The sequence below is a fragment of the Leopardus geoffroyi genome, chromosome C1 (genome assembly GCF_018350155.1).
Source record: "Leopardus geoffroyi isolate Oge1 chromosome C1, O.geoffroyi_Oge1_pat1.0, whole genome shotgun sequence".
In the NCBI taxonomy this organism is placed as follows: Eukaryota; Metazoa; Chordata; class Mammalia; order Carnivora; family Felidae; genus Leopardus; species Leopardus geoffroyi.
In genome coordinates, this window is record NC_059328.1 from 82,262,229 (window position 1) to 82,286,977 (window position 24,749).

Below are 24,749 nucleotides of genomic sequence, written 5' to 3' on the forward strand. Positions count from 1 at the left end.
GCAATTTATATACAACCTGTATGCATAAATAAAAGTATTACTATATTGTTGTTGCCTAAGTTCTTAGAAATCATTTTAATTGTTACTGGTTTTACATACACAAACCAGAAGTTTCTGGATTTACTTGAGGAATGGAAGGGAAAAGATCATGGAAAGAGGTTCAAATTATTCTTTGCCTTTGAAGAATCCTAGATCTGTAACCCAGAGAGACCCAATCTACCTTACTTCTCTGATAGGGTAATAAATGGCCTGTGTGTTTTATAAGCTAAGGGCTATATATTTTCCTGTGCCCTTTTTCTTTTCTAGGGCTGGAGTGTTTTTATAGATGAAAGTATGCTTTAGTCATATGATTAAAGAAGTCCTTATTTCCCAATTTCATGTTCTCATAGTCTCATTATCTAAAATGAAAACTTTAATATTTCACACCAAAATATGAATATTTAGTACTAAAGTATGAATATTTAGTAGCTACCCCTTCTAAACTATTAACTAACTGAGGGAATATCAGAGTGTGACAAAAGTGTAAGTTTTGATGTTACATGGTCTTTGGAAGAAAAGGACAGATCCTCTCTTGGCAATTGTGTATAATGCACTATTTGTCTTTGGGATCCTTGTATAGTGTGGTGGGTTAAGACCACAGGCCATGGAGTCCTATTTCCTGAGTTTCAGTCTTTTTCTATTACTTCTTGTCTTTTACTACTTAATGTCTGACCTTGGTCGACTTAACTAGCTCTTATCCATAAATGGGATTGTACTATAGAGTTGTACAGTGTTTGGCATGTAGTTAATTTGCAAGGAATGTTAAATATTGATGTAGAAGAAAAGTAGCTTCAAAAAATAAGGTTATTTATTTTCTTTGACTTTTCAAAATGATTCCACCTTTCCATATTATTTAACTGTTTTACTAACGTTCACAATTCACACTGCCCAGGAATTACCCAACACAAATCCAGAACAATAAACTATCCTATTTTCTTTTTTTCTTTTTTTTTTTTCCCAACGTTTATTTATTTTTGGGACAGTGAGAGACAGAGCATGAACGGGGGAGGGGCAGAGAGAGAGGGAGACACAGAATCGGAAACAGGCTCCAGGCTCTGAGCCATCCGCCCAGAGCCCGACGCGGGGCTCGAACTCACGGACCGCGAGATCGTGACCTGGCTGAAGTCGGACGCTCAACCGACTGCGCCACCCAGGCGCCCCTATCCTATTTTCTTTATAATGGGAAAATGCAGGCTGTTAACCTTTTGAGGATCATATTCTAAAAATAATTTAAAAAGGGAAGCCTTTATGTATGCAGTAATAGATAGTATCTTTATTGTGATGTACTTTTTTTGCTTTTTTTTTCCCCAGAAAGAAAAGGACAGACTAAATTAGGAAAAACTGAAATTTACTGATACCATAACCTATAACTCCTGGGGCTCTAGATTGGATTATGAAGTATTCGTTCTTGTTATTCCAACAAATGAACAAAATGAGAACACAAACTATCAGGATTCTGTACTCTGTTTTGCCAAGACATGGCTGTAGTCTTACATGAGTATATGTTTGTATGCCAATTATAAATCTTAAAGTATACATGTATCCTTAAATTCCTGCTTTACTTACATTTTCAGCTAACAGACCCAGTCATGATTTTGTTCAATAAAATGCCACAAAAGAGAAAATTCAGCCTCTTTCTTCTTTCTGATATATTCAGATGCTTGTGCATGTACAAATCGTCCTTAGTTATGAAGTATAGAGGGCTTCCTTTAGTTTTTCTTATTTCTGGAGTGATTAGGAGCTAGCCAGCAAGATTTTCATGGTAATATATCCAGAGGCCAGAGCCTACTACTCTTCTGTACAAAGCCATCCAAAGATTTCTAAAGGCATTGGCTGGCCATTCCTGTATATAAACTTCAGTAAAGCTCTTAGCATAAAATATGACTTAAATTTAACTTAATAAGTTAATTATCAGGTGAGTTCACATATTATTTCCTAGAGATATTCTTTAATCATCCAATAAAGTCACTATCACACCACCACCTTCTAGTTCTCTGCTAAGTCCATTTTAATCAACAACATTTTGCTTTGCTTTATTCATAGCAGTTAATCACTATAAGAGATATTTTGTTCATGTAAGTTAGTCCACCTCTCCTACTAGACTGTAAGAGAGCATTGGGGATCTTACTGATCATTTTGTTCACTGCTGTATCCCCCAGAGCCTCAAACAGTGCTAAACATGTTCTTGACACTCAGTAACTGTTTTTTTTTTTGATACTCAGTAACTCTTTTTTTTTTTTTTTTTGATACTCAGTAACTCTTAAAGAATCAGTGTGTAAGTGAATTTTAAAGCCACTTAGAGATCGAGTTGATCTTAGAATTTTATAGATATTGTTGAATATATATACATACACAACACACACACATAATGTTTATGGGTAGTGTTGATTTGGGGAGTACCATGAAGTACCTAAAATTATACACAAGTGGAGTATACATATTTCTCAGTGGATTGAGGATCCTTCATTTTAGTTAGTTTCAGAAATATCCCTTAGTCTTTAGACAATTAGGAACTACTCTTGTGGAATATTGGATAGATTGCAAGTCCTTCAAACAGTTTTACATAAAATATTACCAATTTTGTGTCTTTAGTAGGACTTTTATTTTTGGTGAGGCTTTGGAATAAAGGCAGGTAACTAATTTGTTGGATAAAAATATATCAGTTTATTTTAAAGGTCAGAATAACAGTAAGTTAATGAAGTCCATGAGTGTTTTATATTACATAGATGTTGATAGTGACAAAATACTTAGGTGGATTAAGTGATAATATTAGTAAATTAGGACAGACTCATTGTAGTTAAGCTGTCATGTGGATTGACTGCATGATTATTTCTACAGCATTGCCTTCTTTGATTCCACTTTTTGAGTACAATGTTTTCCAAATTAAACCATTAATAATTTCTTATCACCCTAATTTTTGCTAAGCCAATATTTCACACTTTTTGTATTTCTGTTAGTCTGTAATAAGATGATTAAATTGTAAGATAATTGTGTTCTTTAGCCATTGGAAAATTTCTTTCTGAAATTGCATTTTAATTTTTGCTTGTCATTTATTACTCTTTACGTGTGTGTGTGTGTGTGTATACATACACACACTCTGTTCAGAAACATTTACCCAGTAGTTACCTTAATTGGTGACATAATTTTATTTGATAATAATTGGTGGATATGATTTTTCTCTCTCCCTTTGAAAGCCCAGTTTTTTAATTTTTAGAAATTATTCAGGTATACTCAGCTATGTTTTTTAATTAAAAAAAAATTTTTTTAAATGTTTATTTTTGAGAGACAGAGACACAGCAGGGGAGGGGGAGAGAGAGAGAGAGAGGGAGAACAGAATCCAAAGCAGGCTCCAAGGCTCTGAGCTCTGAGCACAGAGCCCGACATGGGGCTCAAACCCACGAACCATGAGATCATGACCTGAACTGAAGTCGGATGCTCAACGGACAGAGCCACCCAGGCGCCCCTTTAAAAATTTTTTTTTTAATGTTTATGTTTATTTTTGAGACAGACAGAGACAGATCATGTGCGGGGGAAGGGCGGAGAAAGAGGGAGACACAGAAAGCGAAGTAGGCTCCAGGCTCTGAGCTGTGAGCACAGAGCCCAATGTGACCCAGGGCTCAATTAAGTTCTTTTTTAAACTTTGTTTTGTGGGGTTTCTTTTTTTTACACAAATGGGGAAAATTAATAAACTATTTTTTTTTTAAATGTCTTTCAGCCAATGGTAATGATAGTAAAAAATTTAAAGGAGAAGATAAAATGGATGGTGCTCCTTCTCGTGTACTTCATATTCGAAAGTTACCTGGTGAAGTGACAGAAACTGAAGTTATTGCTTTAGGCTTACCTTTTGGTAAAGTGACCAACATCCTTATGCTGAAAGGAAAAAATCAGGTATGCTTCTTTCAGGACTTACAAAACTGTTAAGCCCCAAGCTATCCTGTGTGTGTGAATTAGCTATCTCCTAATAAAAGGGTAGAATATAGTAGGTCCTAACTTTTGTAAAAGAGCATAACAGAAGTTCTTGACTTTTCCTGGTAATGGTGTTTGGGAAATTACTAGGGAGCCAAAATGAATGAGTTACTGTAGTTTTAAATTTCGCCTTTTGAATTCACTTTTGGACTCTAATTGAACAGTTGTTATAATGAGATTGTGGAAAATACAAATGAAATATTTCTTTTATTGTAGCTTTGATATCAGAAAACAGTGTGGATACTAGTAGCATCTTCTCCTTTAAGTTTATCTCATGGAAGTGTTTATCTGATAGCATTAGAAGAAAATAGTCATTAATCCTAGATAACTCTTCATTTAATAAATGTATCTGTTGCAGAGGTGCCCTGGCATATTAAAATTTTGCTTTAAAATTTCTAATGATATCATTTAGAAGAACTTATGAAATTTAACATGCTCTTAAATATAATGAATGTCACTAATCTGATATTTAATTCTTAATTTTTTTCTTTCTCTCTTGAGTTATACTGCTTTAAAAATGACGGAGATTTCTTATGTCTCTAAGAGTGGTAAAATTCTGATGTTAGAAAACGTTTAGATTTTATTTTCTTTAGCTTTTGTTGGGGGACTATATTTGTGGTATGTGGAAAATAAGGATAAGTAAGGATAACTTATTGAACATCTAAATGTAACTGGGAAGGTTATAGTCTTGTACTGATTTTTCTCATTAACTGAATATATTACACAGATACTGATGTTTATTTGAATATAATTCATGGTATTAAAATATTTGCTATTTAAATTTTCAGGCATTTTTGGAACTAGCAACAGAGGAAGCCGCTATTACTATGGTTAATTACTATTCTGCTGTGACACCTCATCTCCGTAACCAACCAATTTATATCCAGTACTCCAATCACAAAGAACTAAAAACAGATAATACATTAAACCAAGTGAGTATGTGTAGGTACACAAATAAAATGGCCTAGGGCATATTAAGAGTCTGAAACATATTAACAGAAAGTAAAAATTTTTAACTGTTCAGAAGCTATGGGCATTTTCTTGTTATTTTGAAGACATTTTCTTGCAGTATGTCCCTAAGTATTAAATATTATGTTAATTTGCAAAATGTATGTGAAGTCTATTATGTGCATGTTTTAAATTGGTACTTGATGAAGTAAATAATATTTTTTCAAAGCTTTAAGGTTCTAGTCAAAATGTTCATTTTCATGTTGCAAGTTCAAATTTTTGTATAGAAACTGTACATGAGATTGGGCTTACTATTAGCGTAAACTGTATAGGTCTGTTGCTTAGAGTTTTAAGGTATGTTTAATACCTTTAGTTATTAATAACTAAAATTAGAAATAAAAATGTTAGAAATAAAAATATTTCTATAGGAAACTTAAGACCTGTAGGTCTTATGGAAATATTTTTATTGAAGATGTGTGAATGGTTTTCTGGTGGGAGTGGGGGTGTTTGGGAATGTAAGAATTGAGAATATATGAATATATTGAATTTTTTTTTAAGTGTGATGTAGCAGATACCAATTACTTAAAATTAATATGTATGTATTTTTTAAATAGTATAGGAATGATTTTAGACCTAAAAACATAGCATTTAAGGAACAGTCTTTTAGCTCTTTTAATACAGTTTTTAGCTAATTATATGTTTTATGTTTCAGTAAAATATAAACTATCTGGCTGTTTGTCTTACTGAAAATGTAATGGAAAATAATTCCTCATATATTTTAACCTTCATAAAAACTGACCTGTTTCCAGATTATTTTGATAGTTGATAAATAAATATTTAAAATTTTTTGTCTAAAGACAAGGCTGAATTTTCAGCTGGGTTTTGTTTTAATTTGGTAATAATTTTCATTCCTTTTGAACCAGAAATTGTACTTCTATGAATTTATCATGAGGAAATATGCCAAAAGAAGATATTCTATATTTATTTTACTCAGAATTTAAAATGGCATTCAGTATTTCAATTTTATTTATATATTAGTATTTTTAGTAAAGTAATTTGTGAATGCATTCTCATTTTAAAAGATTCCATTGCAGGGAACATGAAAAAAGATAAGGCATCTATAGACAAATGCATGTAAGGGAAGGGGATTTATAATTTTAAATAGAATACTTAGTGAAAACCCCATGAACAGGTGACATTTCAGTAACAAACTTCAAAGTGATTTGGAAATAAATACACTTATTCTGGCCTGGACTATTCCAGACATAGGGAACAATCAATGCAACAGTTGCTTGTGTTGGGAAAACAAAACAAAACAATTGTTTTTGAAGCCGTATTTTTAATTTTCAGAAGCCCTTTAATCTTTTTTGATAATCCTTTTTAGGTTACAATTGGTCAGTGTTTTGTGATTTCACAATTCTTTAAGGATACTACTAATTAATAGTATTTTTAAAAATACCTCACTCTAAATTATCTCGTTCTTTCAGTGTTAGTTGTTATGTTTATCTTCTGTCCGTCTGTCTGTCTTTCTCCCCCCAGTTGTGTTTATATATTTTAGAATGGACAATTAGGTTTTATTGGACTGGTATGCTTTCCTCTAGAGTAAAATAAGGAGTTTGGACACTGAGCTGGGATCCCATAAATACCAAAGAGGTCCTTACTCTGGGCCTGTAAAACTCTCTTTAGAATTTCTTTCTTTTAAGGGAGGATTTTTTTTTTTTTTTTTTTTTTAATGTTAAGGGAGAGAGATGATGAGGGAATGGGAGAAAGAGGAATTTGTTTATTACGCAGACTTTCCATCAACCCTTTGATTTTCATCCTAGGACTCTGCCAGTTTCTAATCTGACATAATGTGGCGGTTAACAGTGCAAACCGTTTGTTCTGTGTTGACTAAGCTTTCTTTGTTCCCATTTGTTTCCATTTATTTTCTGCATTCCAGGAATTTTGGTAAAAGTATTCTATGCTAATGAGGACATTCTCTCTATTCAGTGTTTGGGTTTATTCCATGTTGTATTAATTTATAGGCATTTTTATTTTTAATTTTAATTCCAGTGTAGGTAACACAGAATTAGTTTTAGGTGTACAATATAGTGATTCAGCAGTTCTGTATGTTACTCAGTGCTTATCATGATAAGGGTACTCTTTAATCCCCATCACCTCATTTATATGCATTTTTCTGGGCTTTCATACATAAATAGAAGAGAGTCCAATAAATATGAGTCAACCTTGAATTCTTCCATGATCCTTCCTCAAATTACCAAGTCTTACCAGTTCACTCTTGTTAATATCTGCCTAGTTTTCATCATCTTTCTTGCTACTTTAGTAGCTCAGACACAGTTACCTTTTGGCTGTACTGTGATAACAGCTCTCTTACTGATCTTTTTTGCTTTCCCCTCTTGAATTCTTTCTCCCTCCCTACTTCCTCTCCCCTTCCCCTACACTTCCCCCTCTCCCCTTCCCTATTAGTCTCTTTCCCCCCACCCCGTCCCTCTCTCTAAATATATATATATATTTGTATCTTTTTTTTAATAGTTGGTTTACTTATTTTGAGAGTGGGGGAGAGTGTGTGCAAGTAGGGGAGGGACAGGGGGGTGGGGGAGAGAGAGAGAGAATGAATGAATATATATCCCAGCCAGGTTCCACACTGGCAGTGCAGAGCTCCATGTGGTGCTTGAAGTCATGAACTGTGAGATCATGACCTGAGACGAAATCAAGAGTCAGGTATTTAACCAACTGAGCCGCCCAGGTGCCCCTAAGTATGTATATACCTTTGTAAAACAGACAAATCTGATTTTAGTTACTCTCCTGCAGCCATATCCTTTTCATGCTCAGGATAAAGCCCTTCAGAAGAGATGGCTACTATTTCTGTCTTACGGCTGTATGTTTCCCTGTGCTTCTACCCAAAAGTAATTGTAAATCCTCCAACCTGGCATGCTTTCTCTTATTTCCAGTCTTTTGAGGCCACTATGTTTCTGTGATGTCACTCTTGCCTGGAATATTAAGGCCTGCCTACCCTCGTGTCACTTTTCCAACCCACACTTCACATGGCCGGTTGGTAGACATCTTCAGGTCTCCCCTTAGTTTCCTCTAGAAAGCCATCTTTTGATCCACAGTGTGGGTGAGGTTTGCATTAAGAAACTTTGACACCGGCGCCTGGGTGGCTCAGTCAGTTAAGCGTCCAACTCTTGGTTTTGGCTTAGGATCGATTTCACAGTTCAGGAGTTTGAGCCCCATGTTGGGCTTTGCACTGCCAGTGGAGAGCCTGCTTGAGATTCTCTCCCTCTCTCTCTGCCCCTTCCCTGCTAGCATGTGAATGTGTATGCTCTTTCTCTCTTTCTCTCTCTCAATAAATAAATAAACTTAAAAAAAAAAAAAAAAGAAACTTTGACATAAATTAAAACCACATTGAGCTACTACTGTGTACTGTGTCAGATTGCCTATGATTAAGATAGGTAATGCCAGATGTTGGTAACAAGGTTGGGAAGCTGGAACTTTCATATATACATGCTAAGAATGTAAATTAGTAGACTTACGTTTAAAAACTTGAAATATGTAGTAAAGCTGAGCATATACATAATCTTTGTCTTAGTAAATCTATCCTAGTTACATACCTGAGAAAATATGTAATATGTGCATCAGAAGATATGTATGAGAAAGTTCATGGAACACTAATACATAATAGTCCCAAACTAGAAATCATCTACATGTTCAGCAGCAGTAGAATATGTTGTGGCATATTCACTTGTTGGAATTTCTTAGAATACAAAAAGAATGATCAAGCTACTTATACTTGCAAAACATGGATGTATATCATAAAAATAATGTTTAGTGAAAGAAGCCAGACCAAAGTAGAACACATATATGCCATTTTATATAACTGGGAGAAAGCATGAATGTGCCCTCTAGGGTTTTGACAATGCTCTATTTTTATCTAGTCATTTTACAGATATGTCCAATTTGTGATGTTTTATTGAGCTGTATACTCTTAGGATCTGTGTCCTTTTATATGTATATGTAATAGTTCACTAAGTTCAGTTAAAATCTTTGTTGGCAAGCCAACTCTGTTTCATCAGTTAAAAAAAATATGGAAAGTTATTTGTTAATGATAGTAGAAAACCTAATTGTTAAGCTAAAAAGAGAAGATGGAGAAAAGTGAATAGTACTGGGGGGAAAGGTATGTAATAGACATATCACACACACACACCTAGGTGATATAGGAAGGGTACCCATGATAATATCGGTATGGAATGGGTATGAGAAAGGATACAGGGTGACAGGGTTGCAGAGGAGACTTTTAACCTTTTGTTCCATTTGGATAGTATATCATGTGATTGCTATTTTAAAAAGCATTCCATTATTTGAAGTAGGAGATGTTAGTATTTTCCTAAGTTGTGATATTTCCATGCTTGCAATAACATAAATATATGTGAGGACATGCTTCACTAGTGAAGGAAGTAATCTTGCAGTACACTACTTAAAATACTTCAAGTCACCTGAGCCAATATATAGATCTGTAGGTCATATTATTGTTTAATTAGCATTTAAATAATGAGGTTTGACCAGATGGGCATGTGGTCTCTGAATTCCAAACTGCGTGATCTCCTGGTTATGGGACATGTCAATGAAATGACTTTTTTTTTTGTTTCCAGCTTTATTGAGATAAAAATTGATATATTGTGTAAGTTTAAGGTATATATTGTGTTGATTTGACACACGGATTGCAAAATTATTTCTACCATAGTATATGTGCTGTCAAAGTTACCAGTTTTTTTTATTCTCATATCTTTTGTGTTCGCCTTCCTTTTCATTTATCATGCTCAGTTTATATTCCTATTCATCTGCCAGTACAGCTTTTTCAAACTGTAAAACAATGTAGTACTATTTGTTATTGTTACTTAACAGTTATTTGCCTTTATATAGGTTTTTTGACCCCAGATAGGTAGAAATACTATTTCCTTACTGGTGAATCTATCATAGTAGTAATATTCTAGTGTGTATATTTTTTCACATTTTAAAATCTCAGAAATTAAGTGTCGTTGATTTGTCTGGTTTAATTAGTAGTATTTTAGAAGTTATGCTACTATGAAAAAGACTTAATATATGTCCTGAATATTCCTCCTTTAAGATTGTATTAGAAATAATAAACTTTACAGGAGTTCTTTTGGATAATCTGGTAATCCCCTTGCTGAGGTTTACTGGGTACCTTTTTTATGGAGTGAATAATGTTAAGTTGAAGTTTTATTCTCTAAAAGTTTCTGTTTAAAACATTTTCTGATGATATGAATCTGCCAAACTATATTTTGTTCTATTGAAAGTAAATTACGTTGCTTTTCTTCGTTTGTTCAATTATCTAGGTCCCAAACCTTAGATAATTGTTTTGAAGTAAATACCAGTAGGATACTTGAATTATAAACCGATAATACCTGGCTCATGGTAGGAGCTCCAAAGTATTTATTGAATGATCGTTAAATTTTGTTTAATCTGTGTGTGTTGTAGAAAAAAATGAACTAATAGTGTAACATGTAGCAAAGTTTAAATGAAAATATGGAGTGTGTTTCTAAAGTGCTTATCTTTTAATTTTCAGCGTGCTCAAGCAGTTCTTCAAGCTGTGACAGCTGTCCAAACAGCAAATACGCCTCTTAGTGGCACCACAGTTAGTGAGAGTGCAGTGACTCCAGCCCAGAGTCCAGTGCTTAGAATAATTATTGACAATATGTACTACCCTGTAACACTTGATGTTCTTCACCAAGTAAGCTTAACTTAATTTTCGTGTTTACCTATAAATTGGAGAAATAAAGATAACAGTAGATAAATAATATTTTGATTTTAATTTTTTAACAGATATTTTCAAAGTTTGGTGCTGTATTAAAGATCATCACATTTACAAAAAATAACCAGTTTCAGGCTCTTCTCCAGTATGGTGATCCAGTAAATGCTCAACAAGCAAAACTAGTAAGTCTGGAGCTTGCTTTTTTTTTTTTTTTTTTTATAGACAGTGATCTTTTTCAATGGTGGGTACACATAAACACATATATTGCTGATGTTACTAATACGGACATAACTCGGCAATACCATGTAGCATTGTAGATGGCACAAATTGGTGTCATTTAGATACAATTAGAAAAGCTTAGTATTTGTGATAGAAATGTTTATTTCTAAGGATAGTTCTATCTATAGTTATCTATAATATTGATTTCTGTTACTTTCCATTTTTGATTTAGGTCCAAAGTTTTATGCTCCTGAGGATATGGCAGGATATATTGTGCATGAATACCAGTAAAGATTTTGAGTGTTTTCCAGTGGGAGTTTCAGAGTAATTAATTTAGCTATCAAGACACTTGGGCTGAAATAATCATCACACATGTGGTTCAGATATTATGATAAGCTCTCAGTGTATTTAAGACTACAGTATATTTAATACTCTCTTTAAAGGCTTTTTTTTTTAAGACTGCTTTTTTGAATAGATTCCTGATCTGCTTTTTATTCACATCATTTACGTTTTTTTTGTTGTTATATATGGAGGATAAGAAACTACTAAAAGAAGTAAAATATCTTCCCATATCATGACCACTATTGAAAACTGCATATCATTATCTTTGCTACCAACTGCCTTAATCTTCTATTTGTGTATCGTATTTAAATCTACCTTTGCTCTAGCTCTTTAACGTCTTGTGCCATGTTCTCTCATTGTGATTATTATTCTGTTGTTAAACGATTAAATATTCATTATTAAACCATTACATCAGCTGTCTTATCTTCCTTTACCTTCTGTCTTACCTCTTTTTTCTCCCTTTTACTCATACTTTCAAATAATTATGGTCTGTAATACTTCAGTGCTTCCTCTAGATCAAGATAGATTGTATTGAACCCAGACCATTTTTGATTGTTTCATTGTGTTTCCAACTTCAGCATGTCATTTGGGGAGCAAAAATAGCTTCAGATATTTTTGCTGTACCGTTTATATTGGCATAATTGAAATGTTTACCAAGTGCTGTTATCTCGTTTTTTTCCTAATATGTAGTCAACAGAACAGGAATTATTCTTGTGTTACAAGGGGATGCTAATATTTAAAGAGGTAAATTACTTACAATGTTCACTATATGTAGGGTAGACATATTTTCATTCTGATTTTCTCCAGTATGTTGCTACTCACTTGTTCTTAAGTTACATGATCTAATCTTATTATATTTTCCTTTTCAGGCATACATTAATACTTGGGATTCTTTTTTCCAAAAATATTGATTTCTCTTTACATGTCCCTGACCTCTAACTTTGGAGATATTTTATTTTTAAAGAGTAACCAAAATCCATGTGGTATGAGGTTTGATCAGTAGCAGACGGTCTAGAAGCCAAGATGTTTATGGCACTTTTCACAGCTTCCAAATATTTAAATATAGTGCATGTTTTTCTTAATGTGGAATATTTTTTGTCATCCCTTCTGATGGAGAGGGGAGAGTATTTGGTAGAAGGCAATGGAATGGAATTTAATTTGAAATTACACTGCATTTGGGGTATAATCCAATGGGGAAAGTAGTTTATGTGTTTGTCTGAGGTAATCTATAGTAATGAGAACAAAAGATTGTACTTTAATTATGTTATCAGATATTTGAGGTTTAAATTTAACCAGTCGTCTGTGTAGGATAATAAGCATCAAGTATTTTTGAGGGTTACACTCAATCATGTCTTCTCTACAAAGATCTACAGTTGTAATTCCGAGGGAGTTATTCATTAATATTCATTATTTAACTATTCTGGTATCTGAACTGAACATTGTTTCACTTATTAGAGAAGGAAAAAAAGAGGTCGTTTCCTGAACTTGCTTGCCCCATTATCTTGTAATCCAGATTCCTTGTTAAAACATATACTTTTGATGACTCTAGTAATCTTTTTTCATGCCTGTATCCAGACTGTTGGGTGTACCTAGGGAATATCCTGTAATCTAGCAGTTGATACCAGTTGAAGTTTATCAGCATTAATTACAAATAGGCCCTCTATTCTGCTTGACAAATGTCACCACATTTTTCCAGCATGCTGTCCCATTTTTCACAAAGAATGTATCAGAAAATTAGTCTACCAACTCTCTTCACTCCTCCTTATGAGCTTGCCTACTATTTCTCAGAAAAAATAGAAAGTATCAGATGGAAACTCCCATCAGCTTTTCTCACAAAATTCACTTATACCACACCTATTGTTCTCTTCTAATAAAAGGCATAGATAACTTTAGGACAAGTAAACACCAGATCCTGTCGTCTTCTCCCCTTCAAGAGACTTTGCACTATCGTTCATCCCCTCTTTCTCTTACATTTTTCTCTGTGTTGGCTACTTGTCACCAGTGTCACAAGCATCATTAAATTTCTCTCATTTTGAGTGAATTTACCCTGAACTCCACATATGTATCATCCTTTCTTCTCCCTTTTCATTTATAGCCAGACCTACTAAAGAAGCTCTCTTTGTTTGCTGTGTATACTTTTTCCCTTTTTATTTCCTTACCTACTATAATTTGGTTTCAGCCCCGATTTACTCAAATTATTCTTCCCAGTGTCCCCAGGATCACTACAGTAGGTAAATCTCACCAGCCTTATTCAGTCCTTACCCTCTAGGTACCTTTGATACAGCGTGAGCCATTCTCTTTCTTAAAATCTTCTCTTCTCCTGGTCTCAACACTTCTTGCCTAGATATGTTCCACCTCTCTTTGTCTCATCATATCCTTTCCCTTCTTTCTGCCTGGGGGACTTCACCTGTTCCCATAGCTCAATTATACCTTCATGACTCTGACATGCCCACGTGGCTCTTTCTAGCTCAGATCTCTTCTGAGAGACCCAGACTAGGAACTTAGTGGACCATTAGGCACCTTCAGACTTAGTGTGATCAGTTCAGCTCCTGTCACCTACCCACTCAGCCTTTCTCCCCGCGCCCCCCCCCCCCAAAAAAAACCAAACCCTTCCTCACCTGTGTCAGTAAAAAGCTCAGGGTATTGAATTCCATGTCAGTAACAAGCCAGAAAACATGTCTTTTATTCCTCTTCCTTTCATCCTACCACCAAATCTTATTCTCATCCTAAATTTCTGTTGAATCTATCCTTTTGTCTCCCAGCTCTCTTGCACACCACCCTCGTCTAAACCAGGTGTTATTCAAAGTGCTGGTCTCTGATGGTACCAGGAGCGTTTGCCAAAATACAAGTCAGCATACTTCTAGTAGTGTGTTTAGTGCACTGTTAATACAGATTCTGACACACTCCTTTTCATGCAGAGTGATTTGGACAGCTAGTCCAAGAATCCCAGAAGGCCTCTGACTCACCTCACCACTTTGAGTTCTTCCCCTACACTTATTTTTCTCCCGAGCACTAAGGATGATTCAACATAAAGTCCTATTACTTCCATTCTCAGTGCCCGGCTTTTGTCCTTAGTATAAACTTCTCAGTCCTTAACATGGCTTACAGAACTCTAAAGCAATCCTCAGTGTTTGTCTTTCCAATCTCATCTCTCTTCTTTTAACTAAATTGGAATTTTTTAAAAGTTTTTCCTTTTATTTATTTTAGAGAGAGTGCGTAGGTGGGGGAGTGGGACAGAGGAGGAGGAGGAGGAGGAAGAGACAGAGAATCCTAAGCAGGCTCCATGCTCAGCACAGAGCTCAACACGGGACTCATTTCCACAACCCTGGGATCATGACCCAAGCTGAAATCAAGAGTTGGACACTCAAGTAACTGAGCCACCCAGGCACCCCAACTATATTGGACTTTGTAAAATAGCTTGCATATGCTGTATTTTCTCTGATATCTCAGGCTTAGAACCTGATGTTTCATTTGCTTCTACTGCTTTCTCTTTGTCTTTTTATGTCCACCTCTACCTGTCTTCCTCTTTCAGGTTTAGAAGTCTCTGAGAAGTCTTCCGTAAACTTCCAGCTACATCACATCCCTTCCTTTATTCTCACTACCACACATCAAATTTGTAATTACTTGTGAGATGTCTATATTTTGTTTTTCTATAAGTTATATAAGAGTGGGTGGCTCTTCTGCTTTGTTCCTAGAACATATATTCCTAGAACATAGCATGGTGTATAGCACATTGTAGGTATTAGAACTTTCATACTGTGTCACAACTCTCCTAGCACTTGCGGGGAACATCACCTGCTGTGCTACAGATCTCTTCCTGTTTTGCAGTCATCCTTGTATATCTCAGTATACTACAAAATGAATTGGTTCTAAACTTTGTAGTTCAGTTGCCACATTTTTAAAAAAGTTTTTTTAATGTTTATTTATTTTTGAGGAAGACAGAGTGTGAGCAGGGGAGGGGCAGGGAGAGAGGGAGAGACACAGAATCTGAAGCAGGCTCCAAGCTCTGAGCTGTCAGCACAGAGCCCAACATGGGGCTTGAACTCATGAACTATGAGATCATGACCTGAGCTGAAGTCAGGCACTCAATGGACTGAGTCACCCAGGCGCCCCTCAGTTGCTACATTTTTATGCTTATTAAGACAATGAAGGCTATATAAAAAACAGATTAACAGTGGAGCATTAGTGAGTGTTGGAAAAATTCAACAATCTCTTGAATTTGTCCTAAGGTTCATATATATTTCAGTCCAGTCTTCAAAAGTCTGCAAAAAAAAAAAAAAAAAAAAAAAAAAAAATGCTGGTCTACTACTGAAGTACTATAGTTCTAGATGTATACATATAATGGATCTTGGTCTATGTAAACATCAGGCTTAATCTATTGATCTATTATCAGAAGAACTTGTTTAATTTTCATGGTGATTTAGTTAAACATTCTTCATTTCTGAACTATTGTTTTATACAGTAAATGTTTATTCTTCTAATGAAAAATTAATATATTCCCTTGTTCTTTAGTTTCTTCTAGGCTTACATCCAGCTGGAGTAGCAATTGTGATTATATAGGAGCAGGAAAAAAAAACCATAATAATCATAACAGCAGCATGGTCTTTTATAACTCACATTATACTTACACATATGTGATCTTTTGTTTAATCCTCATAGTAACCTGTGAGGATCATGGCAGCCATTACCATCTTTGTTTTCCAGATTAAGAAAGATCCTGATACTCAGAGAGGTTAAGTAACTTGCTCAGTATGACGTAATTGAATGTAGACTTTCAGCTCTAGAGCCTGTACTCTTCTATTCCAGAGCTTTCCTAGGATGATGTTGGATTTTCTAATTCAAGTTATTTTGATTCAGGTTGAACACCTCAAGTTACAGAAATAATAGTTTTTGCCCCATTTTATGGGACTTGCTATTATGCCTTATAGTGATACTTACTTGGCTTGAGGCACTTCATAAAATGTGTCATCAAACAAAAGTTACCTTACAAAATTCTAACAATTCTTCTAAGTACTGCCATCCAGCAAAAAATGTGTATAATAAAATTAAAGTATTATGCAGACTATTATGGTATGACTTTGACAGGACTGTCATCCTTGTTTATTTTTTTAAATTATTTGTAGATATTTTGAATTAAAAGCATTAGCAAATGTGTTCAACTGGTTGTATTTTAGATTTAAGTAGCACTTTGTATTTAAAGAAGATAGTATTTGTGGAAACAAATAATGTACAGCTGGGATAACGAAGAATGATGCATGATACTTGGTCCCTTTCCTGGTGGCTTTTATGTGCAGGTCTTCAATATTGAGTTTTATTGTCGAAATCCTATTTCTTGCTAACTTTCATTCCTTAAGACTGCTGATATACTTTATTCACTTTTACAGGCCCTAGATGGTCAGAATATTTATAATGCTTGCTGTACACTAAGGATTGATTTTTCCAAACTTGTGAATTTGAATGTAAAATACAACAATGATAAAAGTAGGGATTATACTCGACCTGATCTTCCATCTGGGGATGGACAACCTGCATTGGACCCAGCTATTGCTGCAGCATTTGCCAAGGAGACCTCTCTCTTAGGTATGATTTTTATTGTCTATACCACTTTTCTCCCATTTTGCCAAATGGGAAAGTGCCTATTAAAACTACAGTAAGTATAATAAATCCTTCATTTTGGAATTTAAGAAATTGTGTTAGGTTATTACTTTTTTTTTTTTTTTTATGATGCATATGAATGCTGTTGGGAGAAAAGCTTAAAGTGTTAATTACAGTTCTATCAGCTATATTCCTTTCATCATCCTCAGTTTCTCTGTCAAAATAAAAGAAGAGCTCTGATAAATACTGTTGAGTTATTTACACGTTAAACTTGATTACACACTGTCTTGGTCTATGTCTAGAGTCTTGTGCATATTCTTTAGTCTTTAGCAATTCTGATTGCTTTAATTTAGCACTGCACAGAAACGGTGAAAAGTGAACAGGTGAAACATGTAATGGGGTTAGTCATATGGGTTTTTTCAATGATATTATAATCTGTCTCTTAAAAAACAATTTAAACGAAGAATTCGCTATGAAAATTTATTCTGGTATTCACGTTTTGTCTCAATCATTTATATTTCACCTTGTTCTACAATGGATTTGAGTCACCTCCCATAAAAAAAACCGCAAAAATTTGCAACAACTAGTTGATGGAGTAAAGATGAAGATAATAGGGAATGAAGAATAAGGGAAAATGTTACTTTGTAAGTAAAATGAGTGATTTATAACTTAGGATGAAATTTTAGTTTTATTTGCTGTGTTTCAGAAATTTTTGACATTTGATATTTGTAGGATTTTCTTTAAATCAGAGTGTGTCCATATGGAACCCAAGATTGAGGAGTTAAAAACTAGCTCTTACAGTTTAGTTTGTGTCCCTCAGTCAGAAAAAGCATATTATAATGAAGTAATTCTTATAAATAGATTTATATTTATTGTGGATATGTAACAATGGTGTTTTCCATTGAAAGTGCAGTATAAGTGATACATCTGTGAACAGAGACACCCTAATGCACAAGAGAAGCAGTTGACATTTGAAATTAATTCTGGTGACTTCAGACCAAACTGACCCTTTATTCTAATGTTCTAACACATCTAGCACAAGCCCTAACTGTCTATCATGACTTTAACAGAGTCTTAAGGTTGATAATATTTTTTTCTGACAGAATCTCTATCACAGTGTGGGCCTACTTTAAGCCTTTACTCCCTTAACTTGGCTTCTTAAATTGATTATTTCGTAATGTACCATTTTAAAGGTAAAGGCAAGAGTGAGACAATGAGTGATACATGATCTTTGATTATAATCATTACTGTAGATTCTTCAGTTCTTTACTGTTAGAAATGATATGATTTTTACAGAAGAGAAAACATCAACATTTATCGAATAGCTTCTAGGTCCTAGGCATTCTACTAGGCACACTGTACAGTCACATTATTTAATCCTTAAAATAACCAAAGCAGATGACGTCTCTTTTTTGAGAAGTTTAAAAATTCACATGGAACTCGTTGAACAATTTAAGGGTAAAATACCAAGAAATTCCAGCTAGTGACAAGCATTGGACCATAACAATCAGTTCCTTGGACTCTTAAGGAGTTTGTGTGTGTGCTCATTTGGGTATAGTTAGATGTGCCTCTGTGTGTTTGGATTCTGGATGGAATACAGGTTAGAAGTCATGAAGATTCTTCTAGGGAGTTCATCACTGTTTTCCTTGTAACCTCATAGCCCTGATGAAATTTTTTTTTAAGTAATAGTAAAACATTTTTCTCATAAAAAATATGAAGCACTGGCATAATTAACTTTTGTCTTCCTCTGTACTTTCATTATCCATTTTTCAGGTATTGTGTATTTTTGCACTAAAAGCATATGAGTAAAGTTCACTCCTTAATAAATAAATGTGGCTAGTGTCTTCTCCTTCGCTCTGTTTTGACTATTTTAATATATCTTTGTTTCTGCACTCTTGCTTGATAAGGAAAAAGGAAATGTTTTGTAGTGGAAATATGTGAATTCACCTTTTACTAAATGATTTCATCGTTTATCTATTTCAGTGGTTTTGCATTTTGTTATAACTGGGTTTTGTTTAAGTATCCCCAGATATTTTTTGAATGTTAGGGGGAGTTACAAGATTCAAAAATCAGATAATGGAATGGACTCTGATAGTTTTGATCATTTACAAGAGGTAACCACTGTTAATATTTTTGCTCTTATTTTCTATGTAAATACGTATTTTTGTACAAAATTAAAATCACACTGCAGTTTTGTGATATGTTCTGTTATAATTGTTATTTTGTAAGAATTTTTTTTAAAACTAATTTCAATATTTTTGAAAGTACCTTTGTTGGACATTGAATCTTCTTCTATACTTTTTATTAGTATATATGGCATGTGACAGATACCCTGTACATAACTTTTTGTCTTTCAAATTATTCCCTTAAACTAGATGCCTAGAGCTAGAATTACTAAATCAAAAAAAGTGTTAAAGACTCCTGATTCTTACTGCAAATTTCTTTCTAGAAAGGTGATATTAAACTAATATGAATGGTATATGAGGCTGGCTATTCCACTTTTTTCCCTACTAGCATTGAGTATTATTTTTTTGATTTACTGGATATTAATTTGATAAGAATGTGTCAGGTTATTTTAATTTTTTATTATGAGCTAGCTTGTAATTTTTAAACGCTTACTAGACAGAAGTCTCTGAATTGGTTGTCTTTCTATTGGGATGTACATGTAAAATGTGTTTTAAGGTTATCCATATTTCATATAAGCTGAGTCTTCAACTTGATTCACACAGTATTTTACACTAGCCAGTTTATAGAAAAATTATTTTTAAATTTATCTCAATCCAAAGATATTTATTTATCGGACATGAAGTTAATTTTTTCCCCCACATTGGTGGATATTGTCATCTTTATAAGGAGCCACTTACTATTTTGCCTTTTATAGTAGCTTTCAGGCACCCTTTATAGCAACATCCAATATTACTTTAGTAAGGTCATGCCCTCTGGAATGGTAACTAAATCTTTTCTATGTTTATTTGCCTGAAATGATATTTAATGTCAGGTGACTTCAACATACAACAAACTGGTATTGATGGTATTGATCCATTTCCTGCTGAGACTTCCTCAAGCAGTACTTGTTCAAAATGAAATAATTGATAGATGACCCTTTATTTCGAAGATTCTGTAAGAACACAAGTACTAAATATTTTCTGCAAATATTTAGGGAATTCACTTTACCTCGTATAATTTTATATCTAAGGATTTGGCTGAATTCGGAATCAATATTATACATTTTAATTGGTTTATTTTACATAATGGTTTATTAAGACTAGCATTTATACTTGGCTTCTCTTTTTCTTTTAGTGCTAGGGCTTACAGTGTCTCAGTGTCTCAGAAAATGTACTTCTTTCAAGAAGGGAGACCTAGTGCTTTGTAAATAATCAGAAATCTGACATCTAAATACATAATCACAAATCCAGCAGACTATTAGTTATTCACGTATTCTACTTCAAAGAACAAGGTGATAAAAATCCTTGAGATTATAAATTGAGACGTCGTTACTATGATCATTTTATCATGTTTAAGAAGTGTGTTTAATTTATTAAGGGGCGGATCACTTTTAGAAAAATTGCTAGAAGTAATTTTTCATGATCATGTTGTCTACATTTAAGAAATTAGGGAAGGTACTGTGTACAAAGAGTACTTTAGAGCTTTCCATGCGTTTTGAGTTGAATAAAGTAATTGTCATCCATTTCTTCATATGGCCTTAACAAAAGGCAATACAAAACTTTTTATAGGAAATCTGTTGATGTCAAAATAATTGATAATTGAGGACTGATCTAAAAACATTCGTTCATAAAGGTAAATCTGTAGTTCTATAGGACAGTGTCTCTCAAATTTTTCTGCATGTCGAAATCACCAAGCCCTACCCTTACACTGAAAATAATGAGTGTGTCCCAGTAGTTTGTAGTTTTTCAAGATCCCAAGATGGTTTTACTGTGTAGTGGAGTTGATAAATACAGAGAAAAGTTAGTAATTTTTAGATGCTAAATTTAGCTTTTTAGCAAAGTTAACAGAATTCTCAAAAAAAAATTCTTTATAGCTATTGAACAGTATTTTAATACTTTGTTTATTCATGCCAAATAAATATATTTTGGCATTTTTCTGATAGAATGTTGTCTAGCTGTTAAATTGAGTTTTTTTTTCCTGTTTGTGATGCATAAAATCAACAAGTAAACTTTAAAATATTCTTTTAAAATTATTTTTAAGTAATTTCTGAAAGCTTTTGTTATTTTCGAATGGGTTATTCATATGGTAGGTTTTAAAAACTTTTTACTATCAAAGATTTCAGTCATCATATACCAGTATAGTGAATCCTACATTCCCATCATCTTGATTCAATAGTTTCCACACTTGTTTTATCTGTTCATCATTTTTTCTATTGTATTTTGAAGCAAATCCTTGACATCATGTCATGCCATCTCAAACATTACCATAATATCTTTAAAATAATGACATTTTCTTACCAAACCATATTATGATTATCACACCCATCAAATTTGACAGTGACTTCTTAATGTCATTGAGTACTCAATCCATCTTCAAATTTCCCCGGTTTTCTCAAAAAATGTATTTTAAGAGTTGCTTTGTTCAGAACATCCTCTCAGGGGCCATACATGACATCTGGTTATTTCTCTTAAGACCCTGGTAATCTGTAGTAGTACTCTCCCTTCATGCCCACCCTCAGATCCATTGACTTAATGAGGAAACCTAATTATTTTGAAAAGTCCTACAGTCTGGATTGGTGTGGCTCTTTTTTGTAGTGTCATCTTGTTTCCATGTGAACCAGAAGTTCACTCCAAAAGCTTGATTAAATTTAGATTCTGTTATTTCTATTTCTCAAGAATATTCATAGGAATACTTCATAGGTGTTCTTGTTTCATATTGTATGTCTATTGGAAGCATAAAACATCTGGTTATCCCACTTTTAGTCATGTTTTAAAATAGATTGTACTTTAGGTGTTATGATCCTTCATTATATTGATCTAATGGTTTGAGAATCCACCAGTGATTGCTGCCTTAATTTATTCTATATGGGGGTTGCAAATGTTGCCTTCCTCCTCCCCATTCACATATCCCTTTCCATTAATTAGTTGAAAATCTTTGTAGAATTTTCCTTCATCAACTAAGGCTGTTTACCTTATAATTGGTTTGTTCTAGACAGTTAAATCCTTGCATTTATTTACTAGTTTTAGGTGGAAGAAATTGATGCCCAGCTTTTGTTTTTTGTTAATTATTTAAACCAGTTTATGAATGGGTACAACCTAGATTCTTCCCAACTTCTGCTTTAAACTTCAGAAACTGTAGGTTGCTTCCTGGTTCTGGTAGCCCCAGAGTGGTTTGAGATAATGGCCTTAGCCCAGAGGTGAGCAGTTTTATTTATGTAATAATAATTTTTTATTTTGGTCGTAGCCAGTGGCCCAAAAAAAGAAAAGGGTGGTGGTGGATAAGGACTAAACAGAGCTAATTAAAATTTAAATATGTTTCTCCCCAAAAATAATACATCACCCTAAAATAAAGAACTGGGAAGCATTAGTGTTTCCTTACTAAATACCAAAAGAATATAAATCACTTCTCCTGCAGCTGCTTATGAGGGAAAAAAGACCCGCAGATATGAGTGTGAGTTATTTTCTCAAAGGATTAACATCCCTTAGGTGTTCTTTTCCTTGTATCTGTGGGTATGTGCAGTCTGTCTGTTTATACATTTTTAATATGGTTCTATAAGATATGCAGTAAAAACAAACATCTTTTATGCAACATTGCAATATGCTGTTTCAGTAGGGTGATGAGGGGGAAAACTACAAATCCAGACAAATTGGAAATTAATTAGTATGTCGCAATGAGCAATAGACCAATACTCATCTATTTTCTTATATTTAAGTGATGCCCATGTTTTCCCGTGTGTGGTTTTAAAATAAGATACTCATTATTGTCTTTGAGATACTACTTAATAAATTTAGGTTGTTACAGTATCCTCCAAAGTTGAATGCTATTTAGAAATTCTTGTGTGTTTTTTTGTTTTTTTTTTCTGAACCATTCAGTAGCCTCAGAGCTTAGTCTGATTTCATTTAATTATTATGATGTAGGCCATTAAGTAGACTTTTTTAAAAAGATCCTTGTGGAAAGGAGTCTTTAGGATACTTTATACCACTTTCTAGGAAGTGGGGTCTTTTTGGATGATGGGTATTGACAGAAGAGATAAGCTGTTTTTCTCCTAACACTATTTGCTTTCCCTAGAAAAATATGGCTCCACTGTCAAAATGCCTAGATCTTTTGCGTAATTCCCATGATAGGAATAAATATTTAGAAAATTATTAGTTTAAAAGTAGTTACTTAGATTCCACCTATATTGCTGCAGTTCTTCATTTCATTTATTTTGTAGCAAAAATATTTGAAATACTATGGCTTAGAATGAAATTGTCTGATGCATATGGATACTAATCACTAGCCATTAATTGAATATGCGTTATGTGCCAGGCATTGTTCCTAACCCTTGTGAGTTAGTCCTCACATTGTCCGTAAATGAAGTTAACCCTTAACTGTCCGCCTGCTTTATCGATTTAGAAACTGGAATACAAAAAGATGAGCAGTTTGCTCAGATTCTTATAATTAGTGGGTGGCTGAGGTATTCAGGGATGCTGGCAGTCTGGCTCCAGAGTTCATACTCCTAACAGACAATTGAATAAAATATGCAATAGATTAGTTGGGCCTCTTAGTCTGACTAAACTCCCCCCCCCCCCCCCCATGGGGTTAAAATAGAATAATGTCATACATATAGTAAATATGTAAGTCCTATAGTTTTAATTTCCTTTTTGTCCCTCCTATACTAAGGTGTTTTGTGTTGCCAAGACATTGGCTTTTTGTTGCCCAGCCCATTAGGTGTTGAACCTGGTTATTACATGATTGCAAAAACAAAAGTATTGTTCATATATCCGTTCAAAAGTGGATCCAAAATAGAGATGTATGTATCATGGAAACCAAAATACAACAAACTGAATTTGTATTTTTATGTTTTTATAAAATACACATTAAAATTTAAATACCAAAATCTTAATTTTAGCAAAGCCTGTCTATAATATTCCATTATAAGACTGAATTAGAGCAAAGAAAATTCTGGTCATAAAATCAAGCCAAATAACTCATTTACTGCAGACACATTTGCAAGTCATCACCCAACAAAGACTAAGATAATTACAAGTACACACACATTCTAGAAATATTTCCCAGAAATATGAAACTACATAAATCTTTAAAGTGTATCGGTGAATATCATGACATCAAAATTTTTTTAAAAACCATATAATTAGAAAAGCAGTATTTTATCATATTAGACATAAATCATAAATCACACAAGAATATCTGTTCTAAGTCACTGTCCCATATCTTTGGTTTTCTCATTTCATTTCTGTCTTAACATCTAAGAAGTAAGAAACTACGGTTGAACATGCCTATCTCCCTATGTGTGCATTCTTAGAAAATGATCCTGAGTCTTTGGATTATTGAACTATCCTCTATTTTCTCAGGGCTGAATTTTTAAAATATTAATTTCTCAGTCTTTAAGATGTTTCTTTTAGAAAAGAAGTAATGAGAGCTGAGATAGAATTAAGTCCCAGAATTGATTGTAGTGTATTGGCTCAAGATTATAGTGAAAATGCTGGATCCTAAAAAATAAAGAGGTACTTGTTTAGATCACTGTGAGAACTACAAGGGATTATTGTCAAGCTCACACAGAAATGGGGGGGGGGGGCGGGGAACAATGTAGGGGCAGAGCTAGAGCCAGAACTGAAGTCGTCATTTGTGTAGTCTATATTCTTTCCTCTCACCATTGTGTTTTTAAAATTTTTTTTTTTTCAACGTTTTTATTTATTTTTTG

At 33.8% G+C, this 24,749-nt stretch overlaps 1 protein-coding gene across 6 annotated transcripts in view; it reads left to right on the forward strand.

The window, feature by feature from the left end:
- PTBP2 (polypyrimidine tract binding protein 2) overlaps nt 1-24,749 on the forward strand; it is an 84,179-nt gene that overhangs the window by 41,732 nt on the left and 17,698 nt on the right. For all 6 annotated transcript variants that reach the window (XM_045478375.1, XM_045478376.1, XM_045478377.1 and 3 more), the window contains 5 exons: nt 3,755-3,927; nt 4,794-4,937; nt 10,538-10,702; nt 10,795-10,905; nt 16,669-16,864. In XM_045478375.1, the coding sequence (XP_045334331.1) occupies nt 3,755-3,927; nt 4,794-4,937; nt 10,538-10,702; nt 10,795-10,905; nt 16,669-16,864 (789 nt within the window). The remainder of the gene's footprint in view (nt 1-3,754; nt 3,928-4,793; nt 4,938-10,537; nt 10,703-10,794; nt 10,906-16,668; nt 16,865-24,749) is intronic.